The sequence below is a fragment of the Pan troglodytes genome, chromosome 13, assembly GCF_028858775.2.
Source record: "Pan troglodytes isolate AG18354 chromosome 13, NHGRI_mPanTro3-v2.0_pri, whole genome shotgun sequence".
Classification (NCBI taxonomy): domain Eukaryota; kingdom Metazoa; phylum Chordata; class Mammalia; order Primates; family Hominidae; genus Pan; species Pan troglodytes.
The window spans coordinates 141,106,451-141,124,743 of NC_072411.2; the positions used below are offsets into that span (position 1 = coordinate 141,106,451).

The 18,293-nt window shown below is 49.3% G+C and overlaps 2 protein-coding genes across 2 annotated transcripts in view; one reads left to right on the top strand and one right to left on the bottom strand.

Annotated features, from left to right (window-relative positions):
• The window catches only part of TWIST2 (twist family bHLH transcription factor 2), a 126,426-nt gene that overhangs the window by 76,460 nt on the left and 31,673 nt on the right, over window positions 1–18,293 (top strand). The gene's annotated exons all lie outside the window — the stretch shown is intronic.
• On the bottom strand, window positions 1,210–11,050 carry LOC470693 (uncharacterized). Its single transcript, XM_009444689.5, has 3 exons — window positions 10,913–11,050; window positions 2,913–5,732; window positions 1,210–2,662 (listed from the first exon to the last, which is right to left on the bottom strand). The coding sequence occupies exon 3, from the start codon at window positions 2,651–2,653 to the stop codon at window positions 1,823–1,825; it is 831 nt and encodes a 276-aa protein (XP_009442964.2). The 5' UTR covers window positions 2,654–2,662; window positions 2,913–5,732; window positions 10,913–11,050; the 3' UTR covers window positions 1,210–1,822.

The following is an 18,293-nucleotide window of genomic DNA, read 5'->3' on the forward strand; positions in this document are numbered from 1 at the left end:
TGGGAAGGAGGTGGAGTGTCGGCGTCCCCAGCCCTCTCTCTGAACTGGGTGCTGGGAAGGAGGTGGAGTGTCGGCGTCCCCAGCCCTCTCTCTGAACTGGGTGCTGGGAAGGAGGTGGAGTGTCGGCGTCCCCAGACCTCTCTCTGAACTGGGTGCTGGGAAGGAGCACCCTCTCTCTGAACTGGGTGCTGGGAAGGAGGTGGAGTGTCGGCGTCCCCAGACCTCTCTCTGAACTGGGTGCTGGGAAGGAGCACCCTCTCTCTGAACTGGGTGCTGGGAAGGAGGTGGAGTGTCGGCGTCCCCAGACCTCTCTCTGAACTGGGTGCTGGGAAGGAGCACCCTCTCTCTGAACTGGGTGCTGGGAAGGAGGTGGAGTGTCGGCGTCCCCAGCCCTCTCTCTGAACTGGGTGCTGGGAAGGAGGTGGAGTGTCGGCGTCCCCAGCCCTCTCTCTGAACTGGGTGCTGGGAAGGAGGTGGAGTGTCGGCGTCCCCAGCCCTCTCTCTGAACTGGGTGCTGGGAAGGAGGTGGAGTGTCGGCGTCCCCAGACCTCTCTCTGAACTGGGTGCTGGGAAGGAGCACCCTCTCTCTGAACTGGGTGCTGGGAAGGAGGTGGAGTGTCGGCGTCCCCAGCCCTCTCTCTGAACTGGGTGCTGGGAAGGAGGTGGAGTGTCGGCGTCCCCAGACCTCTCTCTGAACTGGGTGCTGGGAAGGAGGTGGAGTGTCGGCGTCCCCAGCCCTCTCTCTGAACTGGGTGCTGGGAAGGAGCACCCTCTCTCTGAACTGGGTGCTGGGAAGGAGGTGGAGTGTCGGCGTCCCCAGCCCTCTCTCTGAACTGGGTGCTGGGAAGGAGGTGGAGTGTCGGCGTCCCCAGCCCTCTCTCTGAACTGGGTGCTGGGAAGGAGGTGGAGTGTCGGCGTCCCCAGCCCTCTCTCTGAACTGGGTGCTGGGAAGGAGCACCCTCTCTCTGAACTGGGTGCTGGGAAGGAGGTGGAGTGTCGGCGTCCCCAGCCCTCTCTCTGAACTGGGTGCTGGGAAGGAGCACCTTCTCTCTGAACTGGGTGCTGGGAAGGAGCACCCTCTCTCTGAACTGGGTGCTGGGAAGGAGGTGGAGTGTCGGCGTCCCCAGCCCTCTCTCTGAACTGGGTGCTGGGAAGGAGCACCTTCTCTCTGAACTGGGTGCTGAGAAGGAGGTGGAGTGTCGGCGTCCCCAGCCCTCTCTCTGAACTGGGTGCTGGGAAGGAGGTGGAGTGTCGGCGTCCCCAGCCCTCTCTCTGAACTGGGTGCTGGATGTAGCTTGCTTCCTGTTTCATGGTCTCGGTCCTGTTTTGGGGTCCTGACCCTGTTCCGTGGTCCCGGTCTTCTACCTAAAACATTTTATGCTAAAAGCTTTCCGGGCATAGATCCATAGAAATTGAGGCTCACAACAGTGCCCCAGGCGGACTTGGGCCAGGACACTCTTTCAGAGAGGGTTTTTGGCTGTCTAACCCATTAATAGGTAAAAAAGGAAAAAAAAGGAGAGAAGTAGGTATTTAGGAGAAGGGGTAGGGCTTAGCACCCAGCATCACCCCCACTGTTTCAGCCGCCTCCCCTTGAAGGGTTCAGTTCCAAATGGCAATTTTACTGCAGAGAAAACAAGCTTGGGAAGGGAGTGTGGACTTGACCTCGGTCACACAGCAAGATAACAGCAGAAACCAGGAAAGATCCATGGCCATCCAAAGCCAGGTCCCTGCTCCAAGGGAAGAACCAAGGAGAACCCAGAGCCTGCCTAAGACGGGAGGCCCAGGAAATCACAGCCCTTTGCAAACCCCCAATGCCTGCCATTCAAACACACCTTCTGGCCTCTCCATCATGCCCGACCTGGGACAAGAGAATCGGCTCATCCCAGAAGGATACTTGGCATAGCCATGCACCCCTGTCCTGCCTCTGCGACAGCAGCCGCTGCAAGCATAGATGGGAACCAGCTTGGTAGCTCCTCGCTGGCTCTAGGTGCCTGCAGCGTTGCACACGGTTGGCAAAGGGTCGGAGCCAGCTGCCTTTCCCTTGCTTCCTGCCATTTTGGCATTGGCCGCTGTCCACGTGCTTTGTCCGGGTGTTTGGGTCTTTTCCCAGCATCACTGTGGAGCCTACAGAATCCACTGGGACAGGCTGCAGGTGGGACCCAGAGAGCGAGAGGCAGACGGCCTTTGCGTAGCCACCCTGGGAGAAGTAGATGGAGAACTCTGTACAGAGCCTGTGCCTGGGCTCCTGCTCTCGGGGCAGGAGGACCAGCCGACCTGTGGAGAGGGGAGTTGTCTTTGCTTCCATCTGGGCCGTGACAGCCAAGGCCAGGAAGGTGTCCGCGCCTGGGACCTGAGAGCCTCGGGGTGTTTGGCCCTTGGGGTTTGCATTCCAGGGCTTACAGTGAGGAGCCAGGGAGCTGAGATTCAAACCCAGCCAGTGCTGGTGAGGAGCGGCATGGAGGGGAGTCGAGGCGAGCTCTCCATGCTGACTCCAGAGCAAAGCCTTCCCTTTGAGCGCGGCTGAAACATTTGCTGCACTCCAAGCCATGGAGCAATTGGGGCTGAGAGAAATGGGGACGGTTTGGGTTCTGTTTTTGCTGAATGTTGTCTCTCCTTCGGTTGTCTCACAGCTGAGGTTCACAGCACGTGTCATGCTGTGTTCCTGGAAGAAGCAGAAAGCCACTGTTGGAAATGTAATTTGGGTCTCAGTTTCCTCAGCTATAAAATAGGGATTAGAAACCTCAATTCTACCTTTCTTGTGGGTTTTTGTGACAATGAGTAAGATAATCTACATGAAAACATTTTGTACGGGATCTGATGATTGATTTTGAATAAAATAATCAGATTATGTGCAACATGCTTTGACACAGATTCTTGCGCCTCTACTTCCCAGGCCCCTCAGTGGCGCCCACCTTTGTTGTAGCCCGGCGTGCGGGGGAACGGCCCAGCAAACCTTCGCAGAGCCTCCTGGGACCCGAGTGTCAGCTGAGGCTGGGACCTGTGGAGGACGGGGCCTTCCATGTAGAAGAAAGTCTGAAGGAGGAAGGGAAATGGCACCATGCTCCTCCCAGGTACACAGAAGACGCTTTGAGGAGCTGAACGTGCAGTGAATAAAATAATCAATGAATTCCACAGTCAATGAGCAAAATACTCTACACAAACCTTATTTGCACTATGCACGTAAGGCACAATCTGCCTGTCCTCACCACGTACTTCACTCAGCTTCGGGGTGACAGCTTGGAATGAACAGATGACATCACACCGCTGCCCTGGTAACACAATGCTGAGGGCTTCTTTTGTGTTTGTTTTTAGCCATTTGATTAATTGTGAGGCGTCAGGACTAGTGCGTATAGGATGAGCCTGGGCCCACCCTCCTCAGGAGCTGGGCCAGATGGCCCTCCCCGACATCTCCCAAGGACCTGACCACTGTACCCTGAACTTTTCCCCTTCACACATACCTATTCCCACCCATTCAGTAAAGACATTCAAGGAAAATGTTTTCTCTGCACATACCCCAACTCCCAAATGTTCTTTCATTTCTGTTTCAAAACAGTGAGCATGCTGTTAACAGAAGCTTAGCTAAGCCACTGCACTCCATCCTCAGGTCTCCAGTGAGGGAAAGTCAGGTTTCAGGTGGGGAAGAGAAAGGGCACACATAGTCTCCCCTGCCTCCCAGACCCTCAGGAGCCCCCACCTTCCTGTGGCCCCTTGTTTGGGGAACAGCCCAGCTAACCTTCCCAGAGCCTCCTAGGAGCCAGGTGAGGCTGAGGCGGGGACTCACAGAAGACAAGGCCCTCCAAGCGGATGAAAGCCTGAACCAGGAGTGGGATGGCAGAGTGCTCCTTGCAGGTGCTCAGAAGGGGCTTTCACAGAGGAACGTCTGTTTCTCGGGCTTTCCAGGAGCGGGGTCCAGCTAAGCTCAAGGCCAAGGAACTTCACAGAACAAAACTGCCCCCATCCTGCCCTCAGGAAGGATCAAGGCCTTATGCCGGGGGCCACAGTGTGGGGCGTCTCAGCCCTGGCTGGACTTGGGGGAGGTGACAGGGGCCGTGAAAGGACAGCCACATGTCCTGTCGTTTCCCAGGCTCTGCATGGCTGGGCGTGCAGGGTGGCCAGAGGCTGCCACCTTGCGTAGGTAGGAGCCAGGGGCGGGGCACAGAGGAGGGTGAGACTGCTTGAGGTGGGAAATGGGGGAGCAGGTGATCACCAAGAGGGGACGTGAAGAGGAGGGGGAGCAGACCAGTCTGGCTGTGGCGGGGGGAGGCGATGGCACCAGCCTCCGTGAGCCACCAGGCAGGTGAGGCCTCTAGGTGAAGTGTTCAGGAGGCATTTGGAGGTTTGGATGTGGCCTTGGATGGATGTCCTGTGGGAAGGGAGGTGCATTTGGGGAGCCGGGGCAAGGTTTCCAGGCAGGTACTCTGGAGCAAGGGCTGCAGTGGCATGGCCGCCTAGGCAGCAGGACGCTGGAGCAGAGGGAGGCACAGAGTGGCCTGGGAGAATCGCTGCATGAACCCAACATGGAGGGTGGGAGCAGGTGGCCTGAGTTGAGATGCAGGCAGCACCTGGCAGGTGTGGTCAGTAGTGAAGGAGTGTGGAGCCCCAGGCTCTGTGTGGGGTGCAGGATTGGGAGCAGCTGCAGGGGAGGGGAGGAGACAGATGCAGAGCTCTGTAACCCCAAGGAGAGCAGAGGGGCCTCTGCAAAGTCCAGAGGGTACAGGGGAGATGGGGGCCATGGGGGACAGCTGGTGGCCTGGAAGCAGGAGCGTGTGGGATGACCTCTCGTGCTGGCAGAGCTGGTGGATGGGGTGCAGCAGGAGGCTAAGTTGCACAAGGTAGGAAGCCTGGCAGGAGGGCCCATCTCTGGTGGGGGGTCTACAGGCCCGCGGGGCTGGAAGCAACAGGTTGCCCAGTTGTGCTGCCAAGTTCCCACTCAGGAACGTCTGAGTAGAACGTTCTCCACACCACAGAGGGGCACTGCTAGCTGGACACATGCCTCCTCCTGGGGTCCCATGGTGTTTAAAGCCTCACGTTTCTAAGGGAGTCCTGCAGCAAGTGCTTCATGGACAGTGCACAGAGCTGTCCAATGCAGTCTCCATGGCCCCCATCACCTGGGAAGGCCTTCAGGGGAGGTGAGAATAGCTCTGGGTTGGGGAAGAAACAAGAAGGGGGCTCAGCCAGCATGAACCCTGGGACTCTAGCTGGGACCAGCTGCCTTTCTTCAGGGAGGCCTTCTGCAGAGCTGCCAGAGCAGCATGAGGAGCCCCTGGGAATGTGGAGGGAGCAGGGCACCCAAGGGCTCTCGGTCCCTGCTGCATCACTGAGCGGCTGGATCAAACTTCTCCTGAAGGTCTCCGAACCCGTGGCCTCTCCACCGAGGTGAGTGCACGGTCCTTATTACTTACCTCCATTTGGGCTGGATCTCCTGTCTGTTTACAACACAAAAAGTTCCAACGGACAGGGTGCTCAAAACTGCCACCAAAAATAGAGATTACATCACTGTTGCTAAAAACAGTCGTGTGTGCAGAATTTCAGGAGGGAGAACAAGGAAGCCTTTCTAGATATATTGGCATCCCAACAACCTACATCCAAACAGTAGCATTTCCAATGACACCGAAGGAAACAGGAACTGCTGCCAGGCTTGCCATCCTGGGAGTCCCAGTGAACATGGCGACCGAGGGCTCACTTTGACCCCTTCCAGGTGTGGGCGGCCTCTGCACAGCCCGTTCTCACTGCTGGAAATAGAGCAAATGAAGAGTTTTCTGATTTGACAAAACACAGCACAAAAAAACAACAACAGAAACAACAGCAAATAGCCCGAGTTTTCCTCCACGTCCCCATCTGTAAGGAAGCGACTGTGGAAACCAAACAGAACCAGCAGGGCCATTGGGGAAAGTAATGGGCTGATAAACGAGCAGAAAGGACCACCCAGGTGTTAGCTGTCATGCCGGGGGGCTATGTGGGTGCTCCATGTTTTCAATGTCCAGAGATGAGAAGTTCCAGAAAGGTACTGGAAGCCGAGCCCAGCCCCCGCTCCTCAAGCTGGAGTGTCCTGGCCTACATTCTGCACGTCAGCGTGGCTGGACTGGCAGGTGTGAGGGCGCTCATTTCTGATGGACACGCCAGAGATAAGGCCCTTGAGACCTGTGCCCATGCCCTTCTTGTTCCGTGGGTGCCATTGCCACCACAATGCCCTCAACAGAACCCTAAACAAGGTGCGCCCAATGAGCAGCGTGCGGAAGCCCCGGAGGAGGTGCTGGTCTAGAACCCGGATCCCCACACCCTCACATCAGAGCAGAGTGCTCAAGCTTCCCACAAGGGTGGGGTAGGTCTTTATTCAGCACACAGCAGAGTGTTGTTTCTCAACTGTGTTTTTTTCTTTGGAAACAGACTTTCCACACAGGATGTGACTTCTTTACTTCTTAGTCTTGCTTCTTTAAAACTTGTTACTTCTTTAGTTTTGTTCGGATTTTGAAAACACATCGTTTTGATGCCAAGATTAACAAATGTGGCTCTTTATCATGTTGGAATTGACCCAACAATTCACAGATTTAAAAAAAAAATAAGACAAGGCGAATCACGTTGGAAAAAATTGCACATTCTTTTCGTCACATGGTCCTGCTGACCCCACAGGCCCAGTTCCTCCCACTGCCCATTCTTGGGAGTTGTAAGAATGAATAAAAAACAAAACCAAAGCTCCCTGCCTTCATTTTTATGTCCTTTGTGCTGACAGTGTCTTCCTGCCACAGCCCTTCTGTGTAAACAGCCAAATCTCTGTCCCTCCTCGTTGGCTGATTGGAGCAGGGTGAATGCTGGACCAGACGGCAGCCAACCGCTAAGCTGCCAAGGGCTGTGGCATGGGTGGCCTGGATCAAAAAGATGAGCTGGCCAAGTGGAGTCCTTCTGGGGACTGGGAAACACAGGGGCTGAGCTCACTGGCTGCAAGAGCAGAGACCAGGAGGATACCTATCTGGATTCAGCAGCAGGGGCCGGGGAGGCTGCAGTGTGTGAGCCCTGAGCAAGCTGGGGAGATGAGGGACCAGGACCTGTGAGGATGGAGAGGGAGCAGGCTGGCAGAGGAGCCATGGAGGAAGCAAAGATGACCACACTGCCCCTGGAGCAGGTGGAGTGGGCAGTCACCCTTATTCCTGATTGCCTCTCTCCTTCCAGACCTTTTGTTTTACGGTACATAGCCTTGTCCAGACATCTTTTAGGGCCTCTCTCGCATCCTCTTAACCTGCCCATGTCCTGATGGTGCTTCACTAGGATGTCAGATGCTTCTCATCATCTGCCCAGGGCTCCTGGGCACCTGTCATGGGATAGAACTCATCTCTTCTGGGTCCCATAAGTGACAGCACAGGGGAGTTCACAGACCCTGGAGCAACTCTCCATCCATGGGACAGAAGCAGGAAGATAAATACGCCTCTTCCGCATCGTAGAGAAGGGGACAATTCTGACCCCATTGTCCATGACTGCTCAGAGGGTCCTCTGCATAACTAAGCCCCTGTTTCCAGCAGTGGCGACTGGCTCGGTGACACAGCCTTGGGTCAGCTTTCCCTCCTCCCTCCTTCATCTGCCCAGTCCCCCTAGTCCCTTTTCCCCTGGGAACTTAAAAAATGAGTAATCTATATAAAAGCTTGGCCTCAGAGTCTTCTTTGAGGGGGAAGCCAAGCAGTGGCACCCATGTTGTTGAGGGAACTTCAACGAATCGCTCTTATTTTGGACTTGCAACCAAAATAGCTCAATCTAGAAGGTCTTTTAAAAAGCATTTGAAACTTCCACTTCCAGGAAAATAGCAAACTAAGTTACTCAAATAAAATTCCTGCTGAAAACAAATTAAAATGCTGGAAAAATGTTTTTAATTCTTAAAAGCAATGAAGAGCAAACAAGATAGTAAGAAATAAACAGGCTAAACTATTTTTTAAAAAGTGGAATCCAGATAAAAATGAAGAATGTAGGCTGATAGTACTCCAAGGATATTTGAAGATCGAGGCAAAATTGGACTGCAGTAGCTTTGCTAGTCTACATGGTGCAGAGACCTCTCAAGATGGGGAGTCTAATGAGAGACCCTGTTCACATTGATCTGAGATCTCCCCCAACTGGACCACCACATTCTCCATACAACACCCAGGAGAGTTGAAGGAGAGGTACCTTCAAGGCACTGAGCAGAATACAGAGGAAAACCTACTTGTGACACATATTTGCACCCTACATTTAGATGCCTTTGGTGATCAAAACAAAAATGGAATTCTAAAAAATGTTCAGGTAACCCCCAAAAAGATGGAAAAAATGAAACAGAATCAACAAAAAAATAAAATAAAATAAAATGACAGACAAGTCTTAATGCATCAATAATTACATTAAATGCAAGTGGTCTAAAAACACCAATAAAAGATAGAAATTGACAGGTTGGATTAAAAAACATTTCTCAACTACACACTGTCTACAAGAGACTCACTTCAAATATAATGATATAAGCAGATTGAAAGTAAAAAGATTTTTAAAAGATACTTTATGCAAACATTAATCCAAAGAAAGTAGAAGTGGCTATGTCGATATCAGATAAAGTAGATTGCAGAGCAAGTAAGATTACCAGAATTGGAGAGGAGACATTATATAGTAATAATGATCAATCCAACAAAAATACGTAGCAATCCTAAATGTGTATGCAGCAAACAACAGAATTGCAAAATATGGGAAGCAAAAATTAATAGAACTGAAAAGGGAAATAGACAAATCCACAATTATAGTTGGAGACTTCAAGTCCCTTTATCAACCATTGATAGAACTAGACAAAAGATCATCAAGAATATAGAAGAGCTCAAAACACCATCAACCAATAGTATGTGATCAATATTATTAGAGCAGTCCACCCAAGAACATTAGAACACATTTTCTTTGTAAATCCCAACAGAACATATATTAAAACAGACCACATCCTGGGCCATAAGACAAATTTCAAAAAATTCAAAAGAATGAAAATCATGCAGAGTGTGTGCTCCAGCCACAGTGCAATCAAACAGAAGTCAATAATAGAAAAACAATGGAGGAAAAACTCCAAAAACCTGGAAACAAAAAAAGTCACAAAACCCCAAAACCACACGTTGGTCAAAGAGAAAATCTCAGGGAAATTTTTAAAAGTACATTGAACTGAAGGAAAATGAATATACAACATCTTAAAATTCATAGGACACAGCTAAAGCAGTGCTGAGAGGGAAATTTATAACACTAAAAGCATATATTAAAAAAGAAAAAGTCTCAAATCAATAATCTTTTTTTTTTAAATGGAGTCTTGCTCTGTCATCCAAGCTAGAGTGTGGTTGTGCGATCTTGACTTACTGCAGCAACCTCCACCTCCCAGGTTCAAGCGATTCTCCTGCCTCAGCCTCCAGAGTAGCTGGGATTATAGGTGAACACCACCACACCTGCTAATTTTTGTATTTTTAGTAGAGACAGGGTTCCACCATGATGGCCAAGCTGGTCTCGAACCCCTGACCTCAGGTGATCTGCCCACCTTGGCCTCCCAAAGTGCTGGGATTGCAGGTGTGAGCCAACAAAAGGAAGAAAATAATAAAGATAAGAAAGAAAATCACTGAAATTGAAAACAGAAAAGCAATAGGAAAAATTAGTGAAACAAAGTGAGTGGCACTTTGAAAAGATCAATAAAATTGACAGAACTCTAGCAATGCTGACAAAAAAAATGAGAGAAGGCAGAAATTACCAATATCAGTAATGAAGCAGGCGATATCGCCACAAACTCTGCAGATATCAAAAGTATAGAGAGGGAATACTATGAACAACTCAACATAAACCTGTCAACTTAGAAGAAATGAACCAATTTCTTTATTTAAGATAAACCCAAGCCCACGATTTACCCAATATGAAACAGATCATTTGAATAGCCTGTACATATATTACAAAAATTAAATTCATAGTTTTAAGACAAAAAACTTTATGCCTAGATAATTTCACTGAGAATTCTACTAAACACTTAAATAGGAATTAACATTAATTCTACACAATCTTTTCTGGAATTAAAGAATAGGAAATAACAATTTATTTTATGAGGCTAACATTACCCTTATACCAAAACCAGACAGAGACAGTACATAAAACAGTATACTATAGACCAATATCTCTCATAAATATCAGTGCAAAAATTCTTAACAAAATATTGACAAATTAAATTCAACAATATATAGAAAGAATTATATACTAAGACCTAGTGGGATCTATTCCAGAGATGCAAGGCTTGTGTGGTATTTGAAAATTTTAAATATGGTTCATTATATTAAAAGGCTAAAAAAGAAATCAATTGATTTATTAATTGCACAAAAACATTTTTAAAATAGGCAATACCCATTCATGGCAAAAAATAAGATTCTTAGAAAAATATGAACAGAGGGGGACTTACTCAACTTGATTAAAAGTATATACGAAAAACCTTAGCTACATTCTACTTGATGGAAAAAGACTGAATGCTTTCCCTCTAAGATTGGGAATTTGGAAAGGATGTGGACTTCCACCACTCTTACCTAATATATTGCTGGATGTGCAGAAAGAAAAGGAAGCAAATAAAAGGCATATATAATGGAAAGGAAAAAATGGAAGTCCCTATTTGCAAATGGCATGGTTGCCTACATGGAAAATTCCAGGGAGTCTATTAAAAAAAAATTCTAGGACTAGTGAGTTCAGCAAGTTCACAGGTATAAGATAAACATACAAAAATCAATTGTATTTATATATACTACTAACAAACGTGTACACTGAAATTAAAAATACAATGCTATTTACAATTGTTCCAAAAACTTGAAATTCCTAGGTTCTAATAAATCATGTACAGGACTTGTATGCTAAAACCACACAGTGCAGATGACAGAAAACAAAGGAGATTGATATAAATGGAGGGACATACCATGTTCATGGATTGGAAGACTCAACATAGTAAAGATGTCTATTCTCCTGAAACTGATGTGCAGGTTTAACGAAACTTTGGTCAAAACCTCAGCAAGATTTTTTGTAGAAACTGACAATATTATTCTTGTCTATTCATCTGAAAAGGCAAAGAAATTAATAGCTAAAATAACTTGCAAAAGAATAAAGTGGAAGGAATCAGTCCATCCAATTTCAAGACTTATTGTGTAGCCAAAGTAATCAAGAGTGTATGACATTAGCAAAGGGAGAGACACATAGATCAATGGAACAGAACAGAGAACCCAGAAGTAGACCCACACCAATAGATCCAACTGATTTTTTAAAGAGGTACAAAGACAATTCAAGGAAGGAAAGATAGCCTTGCACTATATGGTGCTGGAGCAATTGGACATCAAAAGGCAAAACATGAACCACAGCCTAAGTCTCACTCCTTATTAAATACTAACTCAAAATGGATCACGGACTTAAATGTAAAACCCAAAACTATAAACGTTTAGTGAGAAGTTGGGGGAACAGAAGAGAAAACCTTTGAGTCTAGGGCTAGGCAAAGCCTTCTTAGACTTGACACCAAAAATCCAAGCTATCAAAGGAAAAATTAATAAACTGGACCTCATCAAAACCTTAATACTTTTTCTCTGTGAAAGATCCTGTTAAGAGGATGAATCAACAAATTATATACCTGGAGAAAATATGTGCAAACCACATATTTGACAGAAGAGAAGTATCAAGACTATATAAAGACCTCACCACTCAATAGTAAAAAAATCAATTCAAATAGAAAATGGGCAAAGAAGGAGCACAGACATTTTACAGAAAACAATCTACAGATTGCAAATAAGTATGTGAAAATATAGTCAACATTATCTTCCACTGGGGAAATACAAATTAAAGCCACAATGAGATATCGTTTCACACTTATCAGAATGGCCGAGTAAAAACAGTGACAACCCTAAATGCTGGTGGGAATGTGGAGAAACTGGATCATTTATACATGTCTGGTGGACTATAAAATGATGCGGCCACTCTGGAAAACAGTTTGGAAGTTTCTTAAAATACTAAACATTCTGAGGTGGGCAGATCACTTGAGGTCAGGAGTTTGAGACCAGCGTGACCAACATGGGGAAACCCCATCTCTACTAAGATACAAAAAACATTGGTCAGACGTGGTGGTGCACACCTGTAGTCCCAGCTACATGGGAGGCTGAGGCAGGAGAATCACTTGAACCCAGGAGGCAGATGTTTCAGTGAGCACAGATCGCACCACTGCACTCCAGCCTGAGCAACAGAGCTAGACTCCCATCTCAAAAAAACAAAACAAAACAAAACTAAACTAAACTTTCAATACTATATGATCCAGCAATTTTACTGTTGGGCAGCATTTATCTGAGAGAAATGAGAACTTATATTCACACAAAAACCTGTACATAAATGTTCATAGCAGTTTTTTCATAGTGGCCAAAAATTGGAAACAACAGAGATTTTCTTCAAATGGTGAATGGTGAGATGAGGTGTGTGTGCTGCATCCTTGCCATGGAATACTATGAGGCAATGAAAAGGAGCGTGTATTGAACACACAGAAACCAGGGCAAACCTCCAGAGAACTGTGGTGAGTGAAAACAGCCGGATCCAGACCACATGCCGCATCATTCCATTTACATAACGTTCTTGAGGTGGCAGAATTGTAGACATAGAGAACAGATGAGCAGTTGCAAAGAATTAGGGTGGGGGTGCTGGGCGTGGTGGCTCACCTGTAATCCTAGCATTTTGGGAGGCCAAGGTGGGCAGATCACCTGAGTTCTGGAGTTTGAGACCAGCCTGACCAACATGGAGAAACCCCGTCTCTACTAAAAAAAAAAAAAATACAAAAAATTAGCTGGGTGTGGTGGCACATGCCCGAAATCCCAGCTACTCAGGAAGCTGAGGCAGGGGAATTGCTTGAACCTGGGAGGCTGAGGTTGCAGTGAGCCAAGATCACGCCATCGCACTCCAGCCTGGGCAACAAGAGTGAAACTCCATCTCAAAAAAAAAAAAAAGAATTAGGGTGGAGGATGGAAAGTGGGTACGGCTGTAAGATGACAATGTGAGGGACCCCCACGATAAGGGACAGTTGAAGAATGGAATGGTGGCATATTTTGACCATGTCAATGTCAATTTTCTGGCTGTGAGGCTGCACTGTCGTTTTCTAAGATGTTACTATTGGCAGGAGCCGAGTGAAGCATGTGGGGGTCTCCCTGTATGATTTCCTAGGGCTGCATATGAATCTACAATTATCACAAGATAAAAAGGTTGATTAAAAACAAGCAAAAGTACACAAAAATAAAAGTTTATGAAGATGATACTCTTGTGTGTGAAGTTACCTCTGCTTGTTACTGTGTGAGAGCAGGGACCGACCAGGGTCAGCGTGGGGACCCGTGTTTAGTGGCAGCTGCAACCTTTAGCTGGGCACTGCTCTTCCCTTGGTCCTCGGCATCCCCCTTCTACGTGAGAAATGAAAGCTCTCCAGACTTGAAGAGAAACCCCCAGAACCCTCTCGGCTTTCTTCTTCCATGTTGCAGGCATGGTCTGGGTGCCTGTACTTGTTCAACTCAACCATGCTTCTTCTCTATGCTCTTCATGAGACACCAAGAGACGAGGGTGCAGAGCTGGAATTTGCCTTCCTGCCTAATTGCATGTCTCTACCCACTGCAACTCAAGCCCTGTGATGGTCTGGCCACTGTCTCCTTTATTCCCTGCTGGACTCTGGTTCCTAGTGTGGCAATTAGCATGTTGCATCTGCCCAATCAAGTGCTGAATCCATAAACCCACAGCAAGTCCATCTTGGTCCAGTGTAGCAGTGAGCGCTGCCATTCCCTGGGCCAGGGCTCAAGCGCTGATGGGGCCTCCCTGTGTGTGTGCAGCACAGGTGTGCATTTGGTCCACGTTTCCAGCATACTCAGCCTGTTCTACCACATCGGGCCCACCCTCAATTGGTAAACCACAGTAATCTGTGAATGCAAAGTGCACATGTACAGGTGAGTGCAGTGAGTCCCAGAGGCACACAGAGGTGCAAGTCACACTCTGTGCCCCAGAGTCCCCCTGCTCCCTGTCTCAGTAATTTGAAGGTCAACCCTTCCCACTCCCTTCCCATCAAGCTACCTTCCCTGTTCTGTGATAAAGCCCTGTATTTCCCACGGTATTTCCTTACACGTTAGGAGTCTAAGATGTCTCTGTGACTGTGTTGGTGCATGGTCATGCCTACCATTCTCAGGTTAATGCCTTGGTGACGGCATTTGGGACATGCTACCCTGTGGGCTCTTTGTGCCCTCTGCAGGGTAAAACTTGCAGCCCTCAGAAGTCACACCACTGCCCACCAAGCGTATCCTAAAAAAGCACCATGGAGGTTGGGCGTGGTGGCTCACACCTGTAATCCCAGCACTTTGGGAGGCCAAGGCAGATGGATCACAAGGTCAGGATATCGAGATCATCCTGGCTAACATGGTGAAACCCCGTCTCTACTAAAAATACAAAAAATTAGCTGGGCGTGGTGGCGGGTGCCTGTAGTCCCAGCTACTTGGGAGGCTGATGCAGGAGAATGGCGTGAACCCGGGAGGCAGAGATTGCAGTGAGCCGAGATCGTGCCACTGCACTCCAGCCTGGGCGACAGAGCGAGACTCCGTCTCAAAAAAAAAAAAAAAAAAAAAAGCACCGTGGAAAAACAACTGGGTATTTCCTGTGGGCTATGCCTTGTTGAGTTTCCTGTTCTGCGTTAACTCCATAGTCCTCTGCGCTGGTGCCATCACCATCCGCATCATCTGTGGGTAGGGGACCTGGGGCCCACACAGGCTGGTCCCTGGCCAGGCGTTGTATGACTGGCAGAAGCGAGGCCTGAAGAGTCCTTGCTCTTAATCTCTGTGTTCCCGCCTTGATTTCCCCCTGGCTCATTGCACTTTCACCTTCACCAGCTTTGAAACATTCAGCTACCATTTGGTTGTTCACAGGTTTGGAAGAGAATACTACTTCTTCCTGAACAGCACGCTGGCTCTGTGTGCTCAAACCATTCCACGGGGACCCTGGGTGAAGACAAGCTGCCTTGTGCAAGGCTAATATGTCTTCTGTTGCCCAAATGGAGGGCTGAGGGTCCCTGTGCACACCCACAAGCTGCCTCTGTGGAGCTTGGCTGGAACGCCTGCACGTGGGACGTGCATTGCAACGAACTGCAATGTGCTTCCTCTTAACTGTAAATTGAGAACAATGGATGCTCCACCCCCAAATCTCGACTCCCCCAGGAGCCTCAAGCTGTGGGTCCTTGTGGCCCGGCCAGGTGGCAGTTGGCTCTGCAGCCGCAGTGTCCAGACATGGCAGGAGGACCCAAAGCCACTCATGACGGGGAGAGCAAATACATGTCTGGGTGTCTTCCCATCTTCGTATGCCATTTCTAGGTCAGGTTGCAAATCATTTCTGCTTTGTCCACTTTCCCCAATGTGTTACGGAAGTGAATGATCCTCTGTGCTCCTTCTCTACCACCCAAGCTCTCAAGCAGAACTGGGCCAGCCAAAACGGCCTTGCGTGGTCGGGGCCAGCTGGAAGAGGTGACTTCCCACCCGGGTGGCGGCTGAGCTGGGGAGCCCAACAGCTCCCTCTGCTCAGGCTTCCGCTGTTTTCCTGGGAATCTAAACCCTGGAGGGCCCAGCAGGTCTGTCAGCCTCCGGTGGGGTGACCCCATGAGGAAGCATGCCTGCCAGATGTCCCTGCCAGCTCTTCCTGGGAACACACACCCAGAGCCTGTGCAGGAGTGTCCACACGCACGCACGCACACACCCATTAATCAGGGCTCGCCTCTATCATCCCTCTGACCTCCCGCCAAGGCTGCCTTGGTTGAGGCGATTCCCATTGCATGAGGACCGGGATGCTTTCTGAGGGCTGGGAGGGTTTTCGTCAGTTGGGTTCGGTCCAGCATGAGTCACTGTCCGCCTCTTCTCATTAATTAGTGTTCTGGGAGTTGCTGGTGTAACTCTGGTGAAGTCTAGAGAAATTAATCAAAGTATATCTTACACTTGAAACACAGTGAGAACCACCATCCGGCCAAATCCCCCAGCACTGGCGCATGGACAACTCGAGATTTCCCTCCTCTTCTTTTTTTAAAATTAATTTGCAATGTCCCACATGCTTAACACTTGCCTTCCTCCCTGGATCTGGCACTATTATCTTTAGTATTGTTTTTCTGGCAGTTTTTATGCTTGTTTTTCCAACTATGGCAATTTCTCAATCCACTACATACCATCCCTCTCAATAAAACAGTTCTCATGGAACGCAGCGGCCCAGAAGGACTTGGCCAAAGGCCTCTCCTGGGACACAGCCCTGTCTGTCTGCACACTCCCTGCGCCACCTGGGTCATGGTCACCCCAGATACAGAGGAGAGGCTTCCATCCACCACTCATTGAGCCCCCGACCCTCTGCTGATCTTGAGCTTGTATTCCAGCCTCGACGGGAGCTACTCTGCGAGGTGTTTCTAGTGTGATGATCATTACATCCCAAATAGCCCCCATTTCACTTAAGAGGCTGAATGGACAAATGGACAATGACCAGGCCATATGTGAAAACAGAACCCTGAGCCATGAACTGCAGTAACAAGCCCTAGAAGCCCACCCATCATCCAGTCACCAGCCCAGGAAGCCCACCCATCACTCATGGTCACCAGCCTGGGAAGCCCACCCATCATCCACAGTCACCAACCTGGGAATCCCATCCATCATTCAGAGTCACCAGCCCATGAAGCCCACCCATCATCTACAGTCACCAGCCCTGTAAGCCTACCCATCACTCATGGTCACCATCCTGAGAATCCCACCCATCATCTACAGTCACCAGCCCAGGAAGCCCACCCATCATCTATAGTCACCAGCCCGGGAAGCCCACCCGTCATCTACAGTCACCAGCCTGGGAAGCCCACCCGTCATCTACAGTCACCAACCTAGGAATCCCATCCATCATTCACAGTCACCAGCCCATGAAGCCCACCCATCATCTACAGTCACCAGCCCTGTAAGCCCACCCATCATCTATAGTCACCAGCCCGGGAAGCCCACCCGTCATCTACAGTCACCAGCCTGGGAAGTCCACCCATAATCTACAGTCACCAGCCTAGGAATCCCATCCATCATTCACAGTCACCAGCCCATGAAGCCCACCCATCATCTACAGTCACCAGCCCTGTAAGCCCACCCATCATCTATAGTCACCAGCCCGGGAAGCCCACCCGTCATCTACAGTCACCAGCCTGGGAAGTCCACCCATAATCTACAGTCACCAGCCTAGGAATCCCACCCATCATCTACAGTCACCAGCCCAGGAAGCCCACCCATCATCTATAGTCACCAGCCCGGGAAGCCCACCCGTCATCTACAGTCACCAGCCTGGGAAGTCCACCCATAATCTACAGTCACCAGCCTATGAAGCACACCCACATCTATGGTCGCCAGACTAGGAAGCACACCCATCACCCACAGTCACTAGCTTGAGAAGCTCAACCATAATCCACAGTTGCCAGGCTGAAAAGCCCACCTATCATCCACAGTCACCAGCCCAAGGAGCCCGTCCATCATCGACAATAACCAGCCTATGAAGTGCACCCATCATCTACAGTCTCCAACCTAGAAAGCCCATCCATCATACACAATCAACAGCCCGAAAAGCCCATTCACCATCTACAGTCACCAGCTCGAGAAGCCCACCCATCATGTACAGTCACCAGCTTGGGAAGCCCACCAATCACTCAGTTACCAGCCTGGGAAGCCCACAGATTATCTAGTCACCAGCCAAGGAAGCCCACCCATCATCTACAGTCACCAGCCTGAGGCCAGCCTGCTTGTTCTACAGCTAATCTGGAAAGCTAAGCAGTAACTTCTGTAACAATTGGCCCCAGGTGGCCAGGACTTGATTAATAACTGATCACTTCCCTAATTTCTGTCTCAACTTCCAACTTCGGACCAACCAGAGAAAGTCGAATACGCCCCTAACCAATCACATAGGATCCCTGCTTCTAGTGAGCCACCTCCAGCTCCCCCAGCCAACAGCTTCCAGGCAGGGCACACCTGAGCCTCCCTTCTTTCCCTGCGAAGCTTCTCCTCTCCACTGCCTGCCTCCCAGTCTCCGCCAGACACAAAGGATGGTGGCAGGTTCTGAACAAATGGTTGTGGTTCTCACCTGGGTCATCTGTTTATTTCCATACACTTTGCATCACATGAGTCCTGCTTTTTCTGAGGTGCAGTGTGCTCCTCGGGGACACAGGAGGCTCTCCTTCCTTCTCCTTGAAGCTCATCAAAAGCTCTGAACCCCCTCCCCTGAGGCCCCCACAGTTCCCTGTAGATGTTCCTACGCAGCAT

Excerpts from the sequence above, each read along its gene's own strand:
- LOC470693 (XM_009444689.5), bottom strand. The coding sequence starts at position 2,653 with ATGACACGTGCTGTGAACCTCAGCTGTGAGACAACCGAAGGAGAGACA.